Genomic DNA, 15,205 nt, shown 5'->3' with positions numbered 1-15,205 from the left:
CCAATTCGACCCCTAGCCTGGGAACTTCCATATGCCATGGGTGCGATCCTAAAAAGCAAAAATAAAGAAATAAATGAAAATAAATAAAGATAGCTTCTGTGTTCTGTGGAGTTATGAACAGTCTTGTGATAGAGAGAGCCAGATTAAATAGATAACAACATTTGATAAGGACAAAGAGGGGCATGTACAGAGATCCCCAAGGGTCTCTAAAAGGGAGAAACTACTTTGAGGGATGTTGGTAGGGTGGAGGCAGTTGAAGCAGAAATGAGAAAGTCAGGTGGGAAAGTGAGGAAAGAAGGAATTTGAAGGTAAAGAAAAAAGCATAAAAGATAAAGGTAAAAAGGTAATAAAGCTTAATTTTTTTCCCCAGTGGGTTGCAGGAAATTTATAGTATTATGGGATAGGTGGGAGTGAGGCTGATATTTGGCTAAGAAGATGGTCATATATATAGGCTGGCTATGGGACCAAATAGTCCTCAGCCAACAAGTTGTGGTTGAGGACGTTGAGTTTCCATGATCAGAAATGATATCTCTCAGTCCCTCTTATTTCTACAGAGACTGGAGTAGGTAAACAGATGCAAGTGGGACACCCAAAGGGCTGCAAAATGGTGTATCCTGCGAGAGTACTTTCCCACTGTGGAGGCAATAGCAGAGTCCATTTGGAAATCTTCTCTAGTGAGTTGTGGCAGGGCTGAGACTTGCTCATACTGCAACACAGTTGTGAAACAGCAACAAGAACAACAAATGGCTTCTTTGTTGCTATTATAAATCTAAACCTCTTCACAAGCCTCTGTGAAGGCAAGAGTGGGGAGTTCATTTTGCTTCTTATGTCCTATCTTAAAAAACCTTTATCTGTCTCCAAATCATGAAGATTTTCTCCTGAGTTTTCTTCTAGAAGTTTTTATAGTTTTTGCATTCATGTGTAGGTATATTATTTCAAGTCAGGTGTTGTATATGGTGTGAGGCAGACTAGAGAGTCATTTTTTTACTCCATATGAGTAATTGCGTGGATCTATTTTTAGACCTTCTATGCCATTCCGCTAATCTAATATACTAATGTCATACTCAATTTCTTTGGTTTTAGAGTAAGTCTTGAACTTAGTATAAGCCTTCAACTTTTGTTCTATCTTTTGAAAACTATTTTGGATTTTCTAGGTTCTTTGCATTTCATGTGAGTTTTAGAATCAGCTTGTCAGTTTCTGTTTTAAAAAAAAACCGTTGGACTTTTAATTGAGATTTCATTGAAACAATCAACTTGGGTAGTTATGACATCTTAGTCTTCCATGGAATGAACACTTGTACGCTCTCTCTCTGAGACCTTTATAAATTTCTCTCAGCAGTTTTGTAGTTTTTAATATATAAATAATGCAAATATTATGCTAAAATTATTCCTAGGCATCTCATTGTTTTTGATGAAATGCCTAAGGTAAAGTGGATATTTATTTATTTATTTATTATTAATTTTTTTAATTTTCACTTTTTGGCTGCACCCACGGCATGTGGCCAGGCCATGGATCACATGCAAGCTACAGCAGTAACAATGCCAAGTCCTTAACCAGTAGGCCACCAGGGAACTCCTAAAGTGGTATTTAAAAATTTCAATTCCTAAGTTTTCACTACTAAAATGTAGAAATACAATTGACTACAAAGGAAAAATAATAAGTGTCAGTTCACCAAAATTAATAGTTTCTGCTCTTCAAAATGCACCATTAAGAAATGAAGGGACAAGCCATGGTATAGGAGAAAATATTTGCAATTCATATATCTACGAAAGACTTATATCTAGAATATGCAAAGAATTCTTGTATCTCAATAATAAAAAGACAATTCAATTAAAATGGGCATGATATTTGAACAGAAACTTCACAAAAGAAGATGTATGAATAGTTAATAAAACATGAAAAAAATGGGAGTTCCTGTTGTGGCTCAGTGGTTCCCGAACCCAACTAGTATCCATGAGGACGTGGGTTCAGTCCCTGGCTTTGCTCAGTGGGTTGAGGATCTGGCATTGCCATGAGCTGTGGTGTAGGCTGCAGACGTGACTTGGATCCCTCATTGCTGTGGCTGTGGTGTAGTCCGGCAGCTACAGCTGCAATTTGACCCTTAGCCTGGGAACCTCCATATACCACCAGTGTGGCCATAAAAGACAAAAAAAAAAAAAAAAAAAAAAAAGAAAGAAAGAAAGAAGGAAAAAATGGTTTACATATTTAGTAGTCAGGAAAATGCAAATTAAAACCACAGTGAGAATCCATTACACACTGGAGCTCTAATATTTTGCTGGTAATATTGTACAGCCATCTTGAGAAAAGTTTGGCAGTTTCTTCTAAAGTTAAATATACACTTATGGTATGACCCAGTGATTTCATTCCTAGGTATTTCCTCAAGAAAATGAAAACACGTGTCCACAAAAGACTTGTATACAGATATTCACAGAAGCCTTAATCATAATGGTCAAAACTGGAAATTTCTCTAATGTCCATCAACAGATAAATACATTGTAATACATCCATAAAACAGATGACTATTCAGCAATAAAAAGGAATCAGTTACAGATATACACAGCAACCTGGATGAATTGCAAAACATTATCATGAGTGAAAGAAGCCAGAAGCAAAATAGTCCATATTGTGGGATTCCATGTTTATGATATTCTTGATATTCTCATCTCTATCAACAGAAAGTGGCACAGTACTGAGGCTGATGGAGATTAGCTGCAAAGGAGCATGAGGGAATGTTTGGGATGATGAAAATGTTCTTTATCTTGATTGTGGCAACTGTGGCTACATGAGTGTGTACATTTGTCAAGTCATCAAAATGTAGACTTAAAGTGGGTGTGTTTTATGTAAGTAAATTTTACCTCAGTCTGAAAAAGTTTTTAGCAGGTTTTGCAAGTTTAAAGTAATCTCTTTCAAAGTTCTCTGGTGGCTCAGTGGATTAAAGATCCAGCGTTGTCACTGCTATGGCATGGGTTTGACCCCTAGCCCAGGAACTTCTGCATGCTGCAGGCTTGACCTGCCCGCCCCCTCCAAAGTATGCTCTTTCATTTTAGCACAGTGTTTTTTTGGTTTTTGTTTTTTTTGCTATTTCTTGGGCCGTTCCCGCGGCATATGGAGGTTCCCAGGCTAGGGGTCGAATTGGAGCTGTAGCCACCGGCCTACACCAGAGCCACAGCAATGCGGGATCCGAGCCGCGTCTCCGACCTACACCACAGCTCACGGCAACGCCAGATCGTTAACCCACTGAGCAAGGGCAGGGACCACAACCCCATGGTTCCTAGTCGGATTCGTTAACCACTGCGCCACGACGGGAACTCCAGCACACTGTTTTTGAATCAATATTCGTCCAAATTGAAGGTTCATCTCTGTATAAAGGTCCTGTCTCCCCTGTATTGTGTTTATCCCTGCCCCTCCTGTAGGAGTGTTTGGTTTAGGGGAGAATTCATGGATCTCATGGTAACGGTGGAGGAGGTGGTGGGCATGCAGATCTCTGTGTTCTTCATGGGCCTGAGCAGAATTGTCCCTAGTATTGGTCACTGGGCATTTTGCTGATGAAACTCACCTTGCTGGTCTCTAGGTATTGGCTTCTGTCCTCACTGAGTACAGTGCTGACTTATCTGCTGCTGGTGGAACTTACAGTTTGTACTCTGTCCAGCCCCTGGGGAGATTCCTCACCTTTCCTGTTGCAGTTCTTGAGGATCAGCCACGACATCCACTTGGCTCAGGTTATTGGTCACAGAGTCACTTTCCCCCCATGTCCCAGCCCTGCCTCTCCTCTCTTAGCTGCCTTCCAAGTCTCCACTGAGAACATGAGGGAGCCTCAGGTCACTCCTGTGCCACATGGGAAGTGAGGGACAGTCCACGGGCACTGTCTCTGGCTTCCTCTCTGCCAAGGAAGTCCTACCTCTGGTCAGGACTCAGGTGGGAGGGAGACATGGTCCCTGAGACCCTGGGCTGCTCATCACTCTTCCTTAAAAAAAAATATTTTCCCTTCCTCTCTCGGGAGGCTGCTACTCCCTCTTTCTGTGCGGTGGGAACTTCCCTACAACACAATCCTGCGACTTCTCACTTATAGAGGGATTCATTCTGGATGGATCCCATTTTCTTTTTCCCTATGGCAATAAACTTATTGGCTTAGCCTTAATGCTAGAAGGGGGCCAATGGGAGAAACTGGCTTACCAAAAAAAAAAAAAAAGGCAACACATCAAGAGATATTTCGAAAATATTATCTGTAGTACAGGAATATTTTAGAAGTGCCTTAAAAGAGAGAGAGAGAGAGGCTGGCAGATTTCATGATTCTTAAGTAATAACAAAGAGGAGTTGCCTCCTTCAGAGCAGTATTGGGTATTATCAAAGGGTTAAGTCAGAGTTTACTGAGTGTGCATAGTCAACCAGGAATCTTAAATATTGGGAAAGAGATACTTGATAATCATTCACCTGGTTTAAAGTCTAGACATCCGTAATTTGATGCCCTGGTTTTATAGATTAAGAAACAATAGCAGAGGGGAAATTATTCACACAGGGTCATGCAACTAAGTAATGTCACTTGAACCCAGTGGTCTTGAATCCCACTCTTGGTATCTTTCTACCCAGGTACCTTTACCTCTCTTGTGGCTGCAAACCAAGTTAAAAACTAAGGGTCCTGTTAAAGGTTAAGGCACTGGAAATAAATAGAAGGGATCGAGGAAGAAAAAAGAAAGTGGAAAAACAGTGCTGGGTGTCAATCTAAACCAATGCCTTTTCTCCAATTGCATACTGACTATGTAATGTATAGTTTTTCTACTGATAAAAAGGATCACTTCAGAAAACTTTACGGAGGGCAGTGTGAAAGATACACCCCACACACGAAGTGATTTACTGGAAGGCGACAGACTGAATTCTTTGCAAATAATTAGATTTGAAAGCAAGGAGGACAAAGTGAAATTGGAAATATATCCCAACCTGCCCTGTTAAGGAATAATCTTCAAGGAACATCATAATATAGAGCCTCTTTTGAGTCAGTTTTTTTGTTTGTTTTTTTCTGAAGCCAGAATGAGATGCAGAAGGCAATTATATTTTAGTGGTTGGATGTCAAAATAAAACAAATGGGAGGCTGTGTAGTAAAATGAAGATTGCATGGTGGTAACTTATTTTCTTTGCTTCTAGTTTTGATTATTCGATTAACTCAATAAAGATTTTTCCATTATATTTGTGTCATGTCAGGTGGGTTAATTATTTACGAGATGCTCAGGCTCATATTCTCGGGAAACTGCAGGCTGCTCCAAAGTCTCTAGGAGACTAGGGTTGCTTTGTTTAGCCTGTGCCCCCCTTCTGAAGACCTATAAATCTGCAACATGACCTGTTTTGCAAGAAACTCACGTGTTGTTTTGTGAACAGGAGTATACCCTGAGTTAATCTCATGGTTAACCTTCTCCCTGCCCCGCTTCCTTTGGTCATGGTCCCTCACATGCACGGGTGCTTAAGCTTCACCATGGCTTATTGACAGAAAAGCCCAATAACAGTTTCGAAATCTGGAGGGCAGATGGGCAAGTGAACTGTCCAAAATCTGCCAGAGCTACTTGTCTCCATTGCCACTCAGATACAATGTTGACAGGAGCGTCCCTTCACCTCTGTGACCTTGGGCTTTATCATTGCGGCAGAGGGAATCTAGTGCCCATCTCCAAGGCTCGTGAGGCTCAAGGGCAGCTATTCATGAGGAATTATTAATAACAGTCTCACCTTTTTTTTTTTTTTCCTTTTCTGGCCTACACCACAGCCACAGCAACACGAGATCAAAGCCACATCTACAGCCTCCACCACAGCTCACGGCAATGCTGGATCCTTAACCCACTGAGCAAGGTCAGGGATCAAACCTGCATCCTCATGGAATGCTAGTCAGATTTGTTTCCACCGAGCCACAATGGGAACTCCCCAGTCTCACATCCTGATGCTCTCAGAGAAGTCCTTTCTCCCTACCCTGGGACTCTGTGAGGATTTTCCTTGTTCTGTGGTTTTACCCAGCTTGACTCTAACTTATGACAGACCTTTGCTCACTGTGCAGTTACTTACACTTTTTATTTGGATTTATGCGATTATATTTTTGAGAGACCCTCACCAGTCAATTCTCACTTTTTTAAATTACTCAATGAATTTTATTACATTTATAGTTGTACAATGATCATCACAACCCAATTTTATAGCATTTCCATTCCAAACCCCAGCACACACACCCCCGCCCCCCAACTTGCTTAACTTAAAAAAGGTGAGAATGCCAGAGAGGTTGTCCAACTGAAACAAATGAAAATGGAGTCATCTGGGAATAGCAGAGACAAGGTAAAAATTAATGATGCTTAATATCTTTGTAAAGATACGGAGCATTTTATTTTGCCAGGGGCTTGTTACCTTCAGGGTGTCTTCTACAGTGTAATCACCTAGTTTTCTAGTTTTCAGTGTGTAGCATCAATAATAGATATGGTTATTTTTAGTCCTGGAGAAACCATACAGAAGAGATTTCTGTGTTTCTATTTACACTGCAGGAATAACCTGAAATATCTTTTAAGAAAATTGTACGTAAAATGGTACCGAATGCAGTTTTCAAATGAATCGTATCTTAATTATACCATCTTACCTATATTTCTTTTTGCATGTTCTTCCCATTCTTTGTGACAGTTACAAATACCCAATTTTTATATAAGTTCTGCATGGCTTCGTTCACAGTGTACACACAATTTTAGAGTCCTCTTTTTGTTTAAGCATTGCGTCATAAATATTTTCCCATGTTATAGTATTATCTTCTTGTTTATAATTTTAAAGGATTGTCTACAACCCATTTGCTTAATGTATCATAATTCTCAAAACACTTCCCAGTTGTCAAGTATTTAGGTAGTTTTGGTTTTGTATGTAATTCATAGAGCAGCTGGGGGTTTTTTGCCCATAGTGTTTAGCTTCCCTTAAATTGTTTTCTGAGGATAATGCCTCAGAACTGAGAATGCTCTTCAAGGAATATGAATAACTTTCTAATTCTTTATCCGATGCACTATGTTGCTTTCGGAAGGGCTGTTGCATGGTACTGCCTGTCTCAACATCCTTTTATAGCCCTGGGCAGGACTGACTGAGGGTGGTCTTACACTGGCCGTTTATGGGTAGGTGGATTTATAATCTTAAGTTGGAAGATGGTTTAACCTTGGGGACTATTTGGAAAAACCTATGAAGAGGCTAGGCTTATAAGGCAGAGGTTTTTAAGCTTTAGCTTTTTCATTTGTACAACCAATTCTGTCATTTCATAACACCTAATTGTGTCCGGTCTCAGTGAGTTATGACATTGTGTGTGTTTTGTTTTGGTTTGTTTGTTTGTTTGTTTGTTTGTTTTAGGGCTGCAGCCACAGCATAGGGATGTTTCCAGGCTATGGGTCCAATCGGAGCTACAGTTGCTGGCTGGCCTGTGCCACAGCCACAGCGATGAGAGATCCAAGCCATGTCTGTGACTTACACCACACCTCACAGCAACACTGGATCCTTAACCCACCAAGCTGGTCAAGGGATTGAACCTACATCCTCATGGATACTAGTCGGGTTCATTACCACTAAGTCACAATGGGAATTCCTACATTGTATGTGTTTGTATGCAGGTATAGGTAGAATCTTGAAGGCTAGTCCTATTAAAATGACCAGAGTGCTAGATGTAAATCATGCCATAAACATGACTCACATGTGGCTGTTCAAGAAACTTTGATTATGGCAACATGGTATAGGCAGAAGTGGGAGAGCTTATTGCCTCCAGAGGCCTGGCAGGTGTTGTCTAGTTGTGAAACAGGACAGGGGTTGGACAATGCAGGAGGTCAGGGACAGGGTGAAGGGGGGTGTACAGGCTTTATCCAGAGGAGGGGTACCAATAATTGATTCCAGCCAATGGCTGCCATGAAGGAATACCAGCCTGTAATCTTTAGTGCTCTCAGGTTTTCAGGACAATTTGGAAATTGGAATTTTTAAATATCTTAGTTGGGACAGGCTGCTATAGAAAAATATCCAGATTGGGGTGCCTTAAACAATAAACCTTTAGTTCTCACAGTTCTGGAGGCTGGGAGTCCAGATCAAGGTGCTGGCAGATTCAGTCCAGCTACTATGGTTCATAGATGGCTATGTTTTTTCTGTGACTTTATATGACAGAAGGGGCAAAGGAGCTCTCTGGGGTCTCTTTTTCTTTTTTAACAGCCACACCCACAGCATATGAAAGTTCCTGGGCCAGGGATTGAATTGGACCTGCAGTTGCCATGCTGCAGCCCTGGCGACAGGAGTTCGAATGGCATCTGGGACCCATGCCACAGCTTGCAGCAATGCTGGATCCTGACCCCACTGAGTGAGGCCAGGGATCAAACCCGCATCCTCACAGACACTATGTTGGGTTCTTAACCCACTGATCCACAGTGGTAACTCCACGGGGTTTCTTTTCTAAGGGCACTAATCCCATTCTGTAAGGTTAGGTAGGGCCCTGATGACCTAACCACTTCCTAAAGGCCCTAACTCCAATCACATTGGGGATTAGGTTTTAACATACAAACTTTGAAGGGAGAAATTCAGTCTGTAGCATCTAGTAAATCTCATATTGGTCGCCAGAGTAGAACATTTTAAAAACACTGTAGGCCTAACAAAAGTGTCCTGAAGTTTGAATTGCTCATTACTGCCAGTTTGTGACTGCTCTCTTCTGAATCTGACTTCAGTCCCACAAAGTAGGAAGGGGGGAATTTTTTTTTGTTTTTTGTACAGACCAGAATCTGAGGCTCAGAAATTATTTTTCAACAGATTATCGACTGCCTGTCCCACTAGGAAGTAAGCTTCCTGAAGGCACGACAGCCACTGTTCATTTTCTTCATTGCTTTAAGACCTGCTCCTAGAATAGTACTTGGTGCATAGTGGATGCACATATTAATTGAATTAATGAGTGATGAATTAATGAAAACAGGTTAAGTCACATGGCAAATGATGCATATTTTGGTACCAGATACCCTTCGTGTTTTATTTTATTTATTTATTTATATTGAAGCATAACCGATTTACAATATTATATTAGTTTTAGGTGTACAACATAGTGATTCAATAATTTCTATAGATTAAATACCATTTCAAGTTATAAAATATTGGCTGTATATCTAGTGCTCTACCTTACATCTTCTTTATTTTATACCTAGTAGTTGGTACCTCTTAATCCTCTTCCTCCTCTTCCTCTAATTGCCCCTCCCCCCACCCTCTCCTCACTGGTAACTACTAGTTTGTTCTCTATATGTGAGTCTGTTTCTTTTTTATATTCATTCCTTTGTTTTATTTTTCATGATTCACGTATAAGTGAAAACATGCAATATTTGTCTTTCTCTGTCTGACTAATTTACTAAGCATAATACCGTCCAGGTCCATCCATGTTGTTGCAAATGGAAAAACTTCATTCTTTTTTATGGCTTTGTATATTTATTTCTCTGTGTGTGTGTGTGTGTGTGTCTGTATCACATCTTCTTTATCCATTCATCTGGTTTTTTTTTCCAGTCCCTTCCAATTACTTTTTTTAATCGAACTATAGTTGATTTACAATGCTGTGTTAGTTTTAGTACACAAAGTGATTCATATATATATTTACATATGTAATATTTTTAGATTCTTTTACATTGTAGGTTACTGTAAGACATTGAATATAGTTCCCTGTGCTATACAATAAGTCCTTATTGTTTATCTTTCTTATATAGAGTAGTGTTATATATAGTATTGTGCAGATACTCCTCATGTTTTATCTCATTTTAATCTATATGGCATTCCGTGAGAATACTGACTCCATTTTATGGATATTTAAACCGAGGTTCAGAGAGGTCGGGTAGGATGCGTGAGTTCATTAAACCCATAAGATAGAGAGTTAGGACCAGGAAGGACCTGAATCTTCTCTGATTGCTAGTTCTTCTCATTCTATGCTGGGCTCTGCCACCATCATCATAAATATTGATTCTCTCCTACCCTATCTTCCCAAAATTGGCTTTCTGCAGAGCAATGCATCACACCTCTCTGGAATAGGGGTCTGAACGCTTTCTTTGTAAAAGACCAGATAATAAATATTTTAGATTTGCTTGCTTAAATGCTTTTACTTTCTTACAGTTACTCCATTGCCATTGTAGCATGAAAACAAAGACAATATGCAAAAAAAAAAAAATGGGTATTGTTTTGTTCTGGTAACATTTTATTTAGGAAAAGTGGCAGCAGGTCAAATTTTGCTTGAGGGCTGTAGTTTGCTGACTTCTGCTTAGTAAGACAGACAAATTATCTTATTAAAAATGCAGCAGGATGGAGTTCCAATTGTGGCTCAGCAGAAACAGATCCCACTAGGAACCATGAGGTGGTGGGTTCCATCCCTGGCCTCAATCAGTGGGTTAAGGATCTGGCATTGCTGTGAGCTGTGGTGTAGGCTGTAGCTCCTATTAGACACCCCCCCACCCCCAAAATGTGACAAGCTAGCTAAGTTGCTAACTCACTGTATAGATATTTAAAGTCTTCTCTAGTCCTTTGGCTTTATTTCATAGAAACATTTACTGTAAACATCTTAAATTACCCCATTGTTGGAGTGGTGGGCAAACAATCCTTTTTCTCCATCCCTCCTTGCTCTCTTATTTAGTCATATTGAATTATTATGTACAGCTTCTGGGCTTTCTATTCTGTTGCATTTATTCTTCATTTTTTTCTTGCTTCAATTTTTTCCCTTAAGAATTATGGCATTCTTAGGCAGAACTGCCAAAGCAGTTACTGTCAGACTCATTCAGTGTAATAATTAGGATATAGTCTGAGCTGTTGTAACAGAAAGACTCCAAAATAGAGAGCGTTAATTAAAGCTGAAGCTTATTTACCTTTGGTGTAACAGTGAGGGGCGTGTGAAGCCCAGAGCTGGAGAAGCACCTCTTCTCCACAGAGTCCTTTGAGGACTCAGGCTCCTTTTGGCCGGCAGCTCTGCCAGCCCCTGGGGCGATGCCGGGCCTGTGTGGTTAGAGCTGTCTCTGTGCCACATGCATGTTCCAGTCTGTGGGAAAGGAGGTGGTGGACGTCTTGGGAAAGTGCCTTTACCTCTGAGCTGATGGACCAGAAGTGGCACGTATTACTCTTTGCTCACATCCCTTTGGTCCAGACTAAGCCACATTGCCACATCTACCTTCAAGGTAGGGAAAATGGTATCAAACTGGGTCACCATGGATTTGGCTAAAAGTTGAGAGCATCAATTATTAAAAAGAAGAATGGGAGTGGCTTCCAGAGACAACTATAGTGTTTGCCCCCATCCATCATTCATAGCTACTTTAGAGTCATTTCATAGCTACAAATAATCATATTTAACAGGAAGGTAATAATCATTTTCACCAAGTGAAAAACCAACTTTGGATATGGCAGTAACATTCAAATATGTCCTGCTTTTTGGTTTTAGATGGCCAGTAATCCATGTGCCAGGTAGCACTCTATGCCAATCTTGAATGCCAACAGGAAGTCACTAGACGGCACACTCTTCCAAGATCATAACTGGGCTGTTGGAGTAACTTGGAAAAGAAGAATAAAGGATCAAAAAAACCATGGCAAAAGTAAATAGAGCTCGGTCTACCTCTCCTCCAGATGGAGGCTGGGGCTGGATGATTGTGGCTGGTTGTTTCCTTGTTACCATCTGCACCCGGGCAGTAACCAGGTAAGTAGGATTTTTTTCTTCATTTATTATTAGATGCTCTGACTTATCCTTTTTTTTTTTTTTCCCTAAGATGGCTTTATTCTGTTTCTGAACCTGTCACTGTGAAAATATATGTATGTTTATATATGTTTTGTGCTTGTGTGTGTATTTCCTTTGCTCAGATGTCTTTTTCTTTGCAGGGAATTCTGATCTTCTGACACTTAAAAGTCTGGTGGTCTCTTTTATAATATCTGATACAAACCTGGAGTGTAAGGGCATTTTTAGACTAAATATCATGGCTATGCCAGACATTTATTTTCATAAGCAGCTCATCCCACAAAGGACAAACATATAGGCTCAAAATAGTCTTTGAAACCCTCTCAGCTCACCAGAATACTGAGCCATTGGAAGCTTAAAGCCTAGAATTTAAATTCTTTTGCTTCATTGTGCATTCGGCTGTGGTAGTGGAGGCTGCTTTCTAGGTTGAAGGAGGGAAATAGCAGAAACACAGGGATTCTATTCTCTCACTTGGTTGTGGCTCCTATTTTTTTTTTTTTTAACCCAAGGGAGTAGTGTTGAACATGCTTCAGTTAAACGTGCTTACATTCAGATGCATTCATCTGATTTACATTGGAATAAATACACACTTGAAATCTACATGTACTCGCTCTTTGCTCTAGAGGTGCCTTCATTCAAACTGAACTCTTTGTTGCCCTTCTCTGGCAACACTCCCCTGGCAGCAAAATAAAGTGATTTGCACTACATTACTTTACTTGATGGCATCATCAATAAAAGCATCGATGTCCCCTCCCCCATAACAAATAGATAATATAGGAAAGAAGCAAGATGTTTGGTTTTGCTATAATGAGGGGGTGTTGATCCTGCATTGCTGTGGCTGTGGTGTAGACTGGCAGGTGTAGCTCCAATTCGACCCCTAGCCTGGGAACTTCCATATGCTATGGGTGTGGCCCGAAAAAGACAAAAAATTAAAATAAAATAAAATAAACATAAAAAATGATGGTTGAGTCTCATTTTCTCCCATCTATATTATGAATCTTGTGTTCTGGGAGTGAAGAGGTCATAGAGTTACCAGGACTCTCTTTCATCTTGGTTCTTACACGTGGAAGCTTTCATCATTACCATGAGAGGAAAGTTCTGGAAGTGAGCTCAGTGCTTTATAAGAAGGGCTACTGGAAACAAGAAAAGAGTTTGTGGCTGACAAAGGTGTCTTTTCAGAGGGTCCTGGGAGAGGCTGAGAGGCAGATAGATACACATGTATATGTATATATATTTTCTTTTTCATGTTCATTTCCACAGTGGTTTATTAGAGGATATTGAATATAGTTCCCTGTGCCATACAGTAGGAGCTTGTTGTTTGTCATTTTATAATAATAACTTGTAAGCATGATGTTTTGAATTACATGTATTATAGGTTCAGCTACCATCCATCTTTGCATATAACTACAATAAAAAGGAAAGAAAGAAGAAAAGAAAAAAGGAAAAAATTTTCACCCTGTGATGAGTGCTCTTAGGATTTATTCTCTTACCAACTTTCCTATAATACCATACAACAGTGTTAGCTGTAGTCATCATATTGTACATGATATCCCTAGTACTTATTTATCTTATAACTGGAAGTTTGTATCTTCCAATTCCCTTTCCCCCACCCTCTGCCTCCAGTTGCCACAAATCTCATCTCTTTTTATATGAGTTTGGTTGTTGTCACTTTAAATTCCTTATATGTGTGAGATCAGACAGTATTTGTCTTTCTCTGTCTAACTTATTTCACTTAGCAGAATTCCTTCAAAGTCCATTCATATTGTTGCAAATGGTAGGATTTCCTCCTCTTTTCTGGTTGAATAATACCTCATTGTGTATTCATACTGCACCATATTTATCCGTTCATCCATCAGTGGACATTAGGTTGCTTCCATGTCTTGTCTATTATAAATCATGTTGCTATGAACGTGGGGGTACAGATATCTTTTCTAGTTAGTGTTCTCATTTTTTTTGGATCTATTCCCAGTAGTGGAATTGCTGGATCACATGGTAGTTCTATTTTTATCCATCCTGTTTTCTTTGGTGGCTCTTCCAATTTACAATCCTATCAACAATGCACAAGGGTTCCCTTTTCTCCACATCCATGCTAACCTTTGTTCTTTCTTTCCCTCTTTCTTTCTTTTCTTTCTTTCTTTCTCTCTTTCTTTCTGATGATAGCTATTCTAACAGCCATGAGGTAATGTCTCATTGTGGTTTTAATGTGCATTTCCTAATGACTGGTGATATTGTGCATCTTTGTGTGTACCTGTCGGCCTTTTGAATATCTTCTTTGAATAAATGTTTATTTAGGTCTTATTATGTAAATTGTTTTTACTATCGAGTTGTATGCATTATTTATATTTTTTGGATATTAACCCCTTATCCTATGTACAGTTTGCAGATATTTTTTCCTATTCCTTTCACTTTGTTGATGAAATCTTTTGTTTTGCAGAAGCTTTTAAGTGTGATGTAGTCCCATTTGTTTATTTTTTTATTTTGTTGCCTGTGTTTTAGGTGACATATCAAAAAAAAATTATTACCAAGATCCATGTCAAAGAACTTTATTCCTATCTTTTTTTCTAGGAATTTCATGATTTCAGGTCTTATATTTAATTCTTTAATCCATTTCAAGTTAATTTTTGTGAGTGGTCTAAGATATGGGTCTAGTTTTATTCTTTTACGTGTGACTATCCAGTTGTCCCAGCATCATTTATTGAAGAAACTGTCTTTTCTCCATTTAGTATTCTTTTCTCCCTTTTCAAATATTAGTTGATGCTTAAGTTTATTTCTGGGTTCTTGGTTCTGTTCCATTGGTCCATTTGTCTGTTTTTATGCCAGGACCAAACTGTTTTGATGACTACAGCATTCTCATACAGTAGAAACCGTGAAATGCATTATCTCTTTCTTAAGACTTTGTTGCCTATTCAGGGTCTTTTGTGTTTACATATAAATTTTAAAAGTGTTTTTATCCACATTTGTAAAAATTGCCACCAGATTCTTGATAAAGATTGCATTAAATCTATAAATGGCTTTTGGTGGTATTGACATTTTAACAATGTTAATTCTTCCAGTTCATGAACATGGGATATCTTTCCATTTATTTGTCTTCTTCTTCAGTTTCTTTCATTGATGTCTTATAGTTTTCAGCATAGAGATCTTTCACATCCATAATTAAATTTATTCCTAAATATTTTATTGTATTTGATGCTTTTATAAATGGATCAATTTCTTTATTTCTTTTTTAGAAATTTTGTTGTTAGTGTACAGAAACACTAGTGATTTTTATATGATAATTTATATCCTGCAACTTTACTGAATTCATGGACTAGACTCAAGAGCTTTTTTGCTACATCTTTAGGATTTTAGGATTTTAAAATCACATCATCTGCAAATAAAGACAATTTTACTTCTTTCTTTCCAATTCTAATACATTTTATTTATTTTTCTTGCCTGGTTGCTGAGGCTGGGACTTCTAGAAATGGTGACAGTAAGCACTCTTGTCTTGTTTCCTCCTTTTAGAA

At 39.1% G+C, this 15,205-nt stretch overlaps 1 protein-coding gene across 4 annotated transcripts in view; it reads left to right on the top strand.

Moving 5' to 3' along the window:
* Positions 1-15,205, top strand: part of SLC16A12 (solute carrier family 16 member 12) — a 94,082-nt gene that overhangs the window by 57,186 nt on the left and 21,691 nt on the right. For all 4 annotated transcript variants that reach the window (XM_013983535.3, XM_084996721.1, XM_021073518.2 and 1 more), the window contains exon 2: positions 11,415-11,666. In XM_013983535.3, coding sequence (XP_013838989.2) covers positions 11,557-11,666 — 110 coding nt within the window. In that variant the 5' untranslated portion in view covers positions 11,415-11,556. The remainder of the gene's footprint in view (positions 1-11,414; positions 11,667-15,205) is intronic.

The sequence above is a fragment of the Sus scrofa genome, chromosome 14 (genome assembly GCF_054392235.1).
Source record: "Sus scrofa isolate SSC_HxYL_T2T_F1_AM1 chromosome 14, Sscrofa_HxYL_maternal_Yorkshire_Landrace_v2.0, whole genome shotgun sequence".
Lineage (NCBI taxonomy): Eukaryota > Metazoa > Chordata > Mammalia > Artiodactyla > Suidae > Sus > Sus scrofa.
This window is presented reverse-complemented; position numbering and strand designations above follow the sequence as displayed.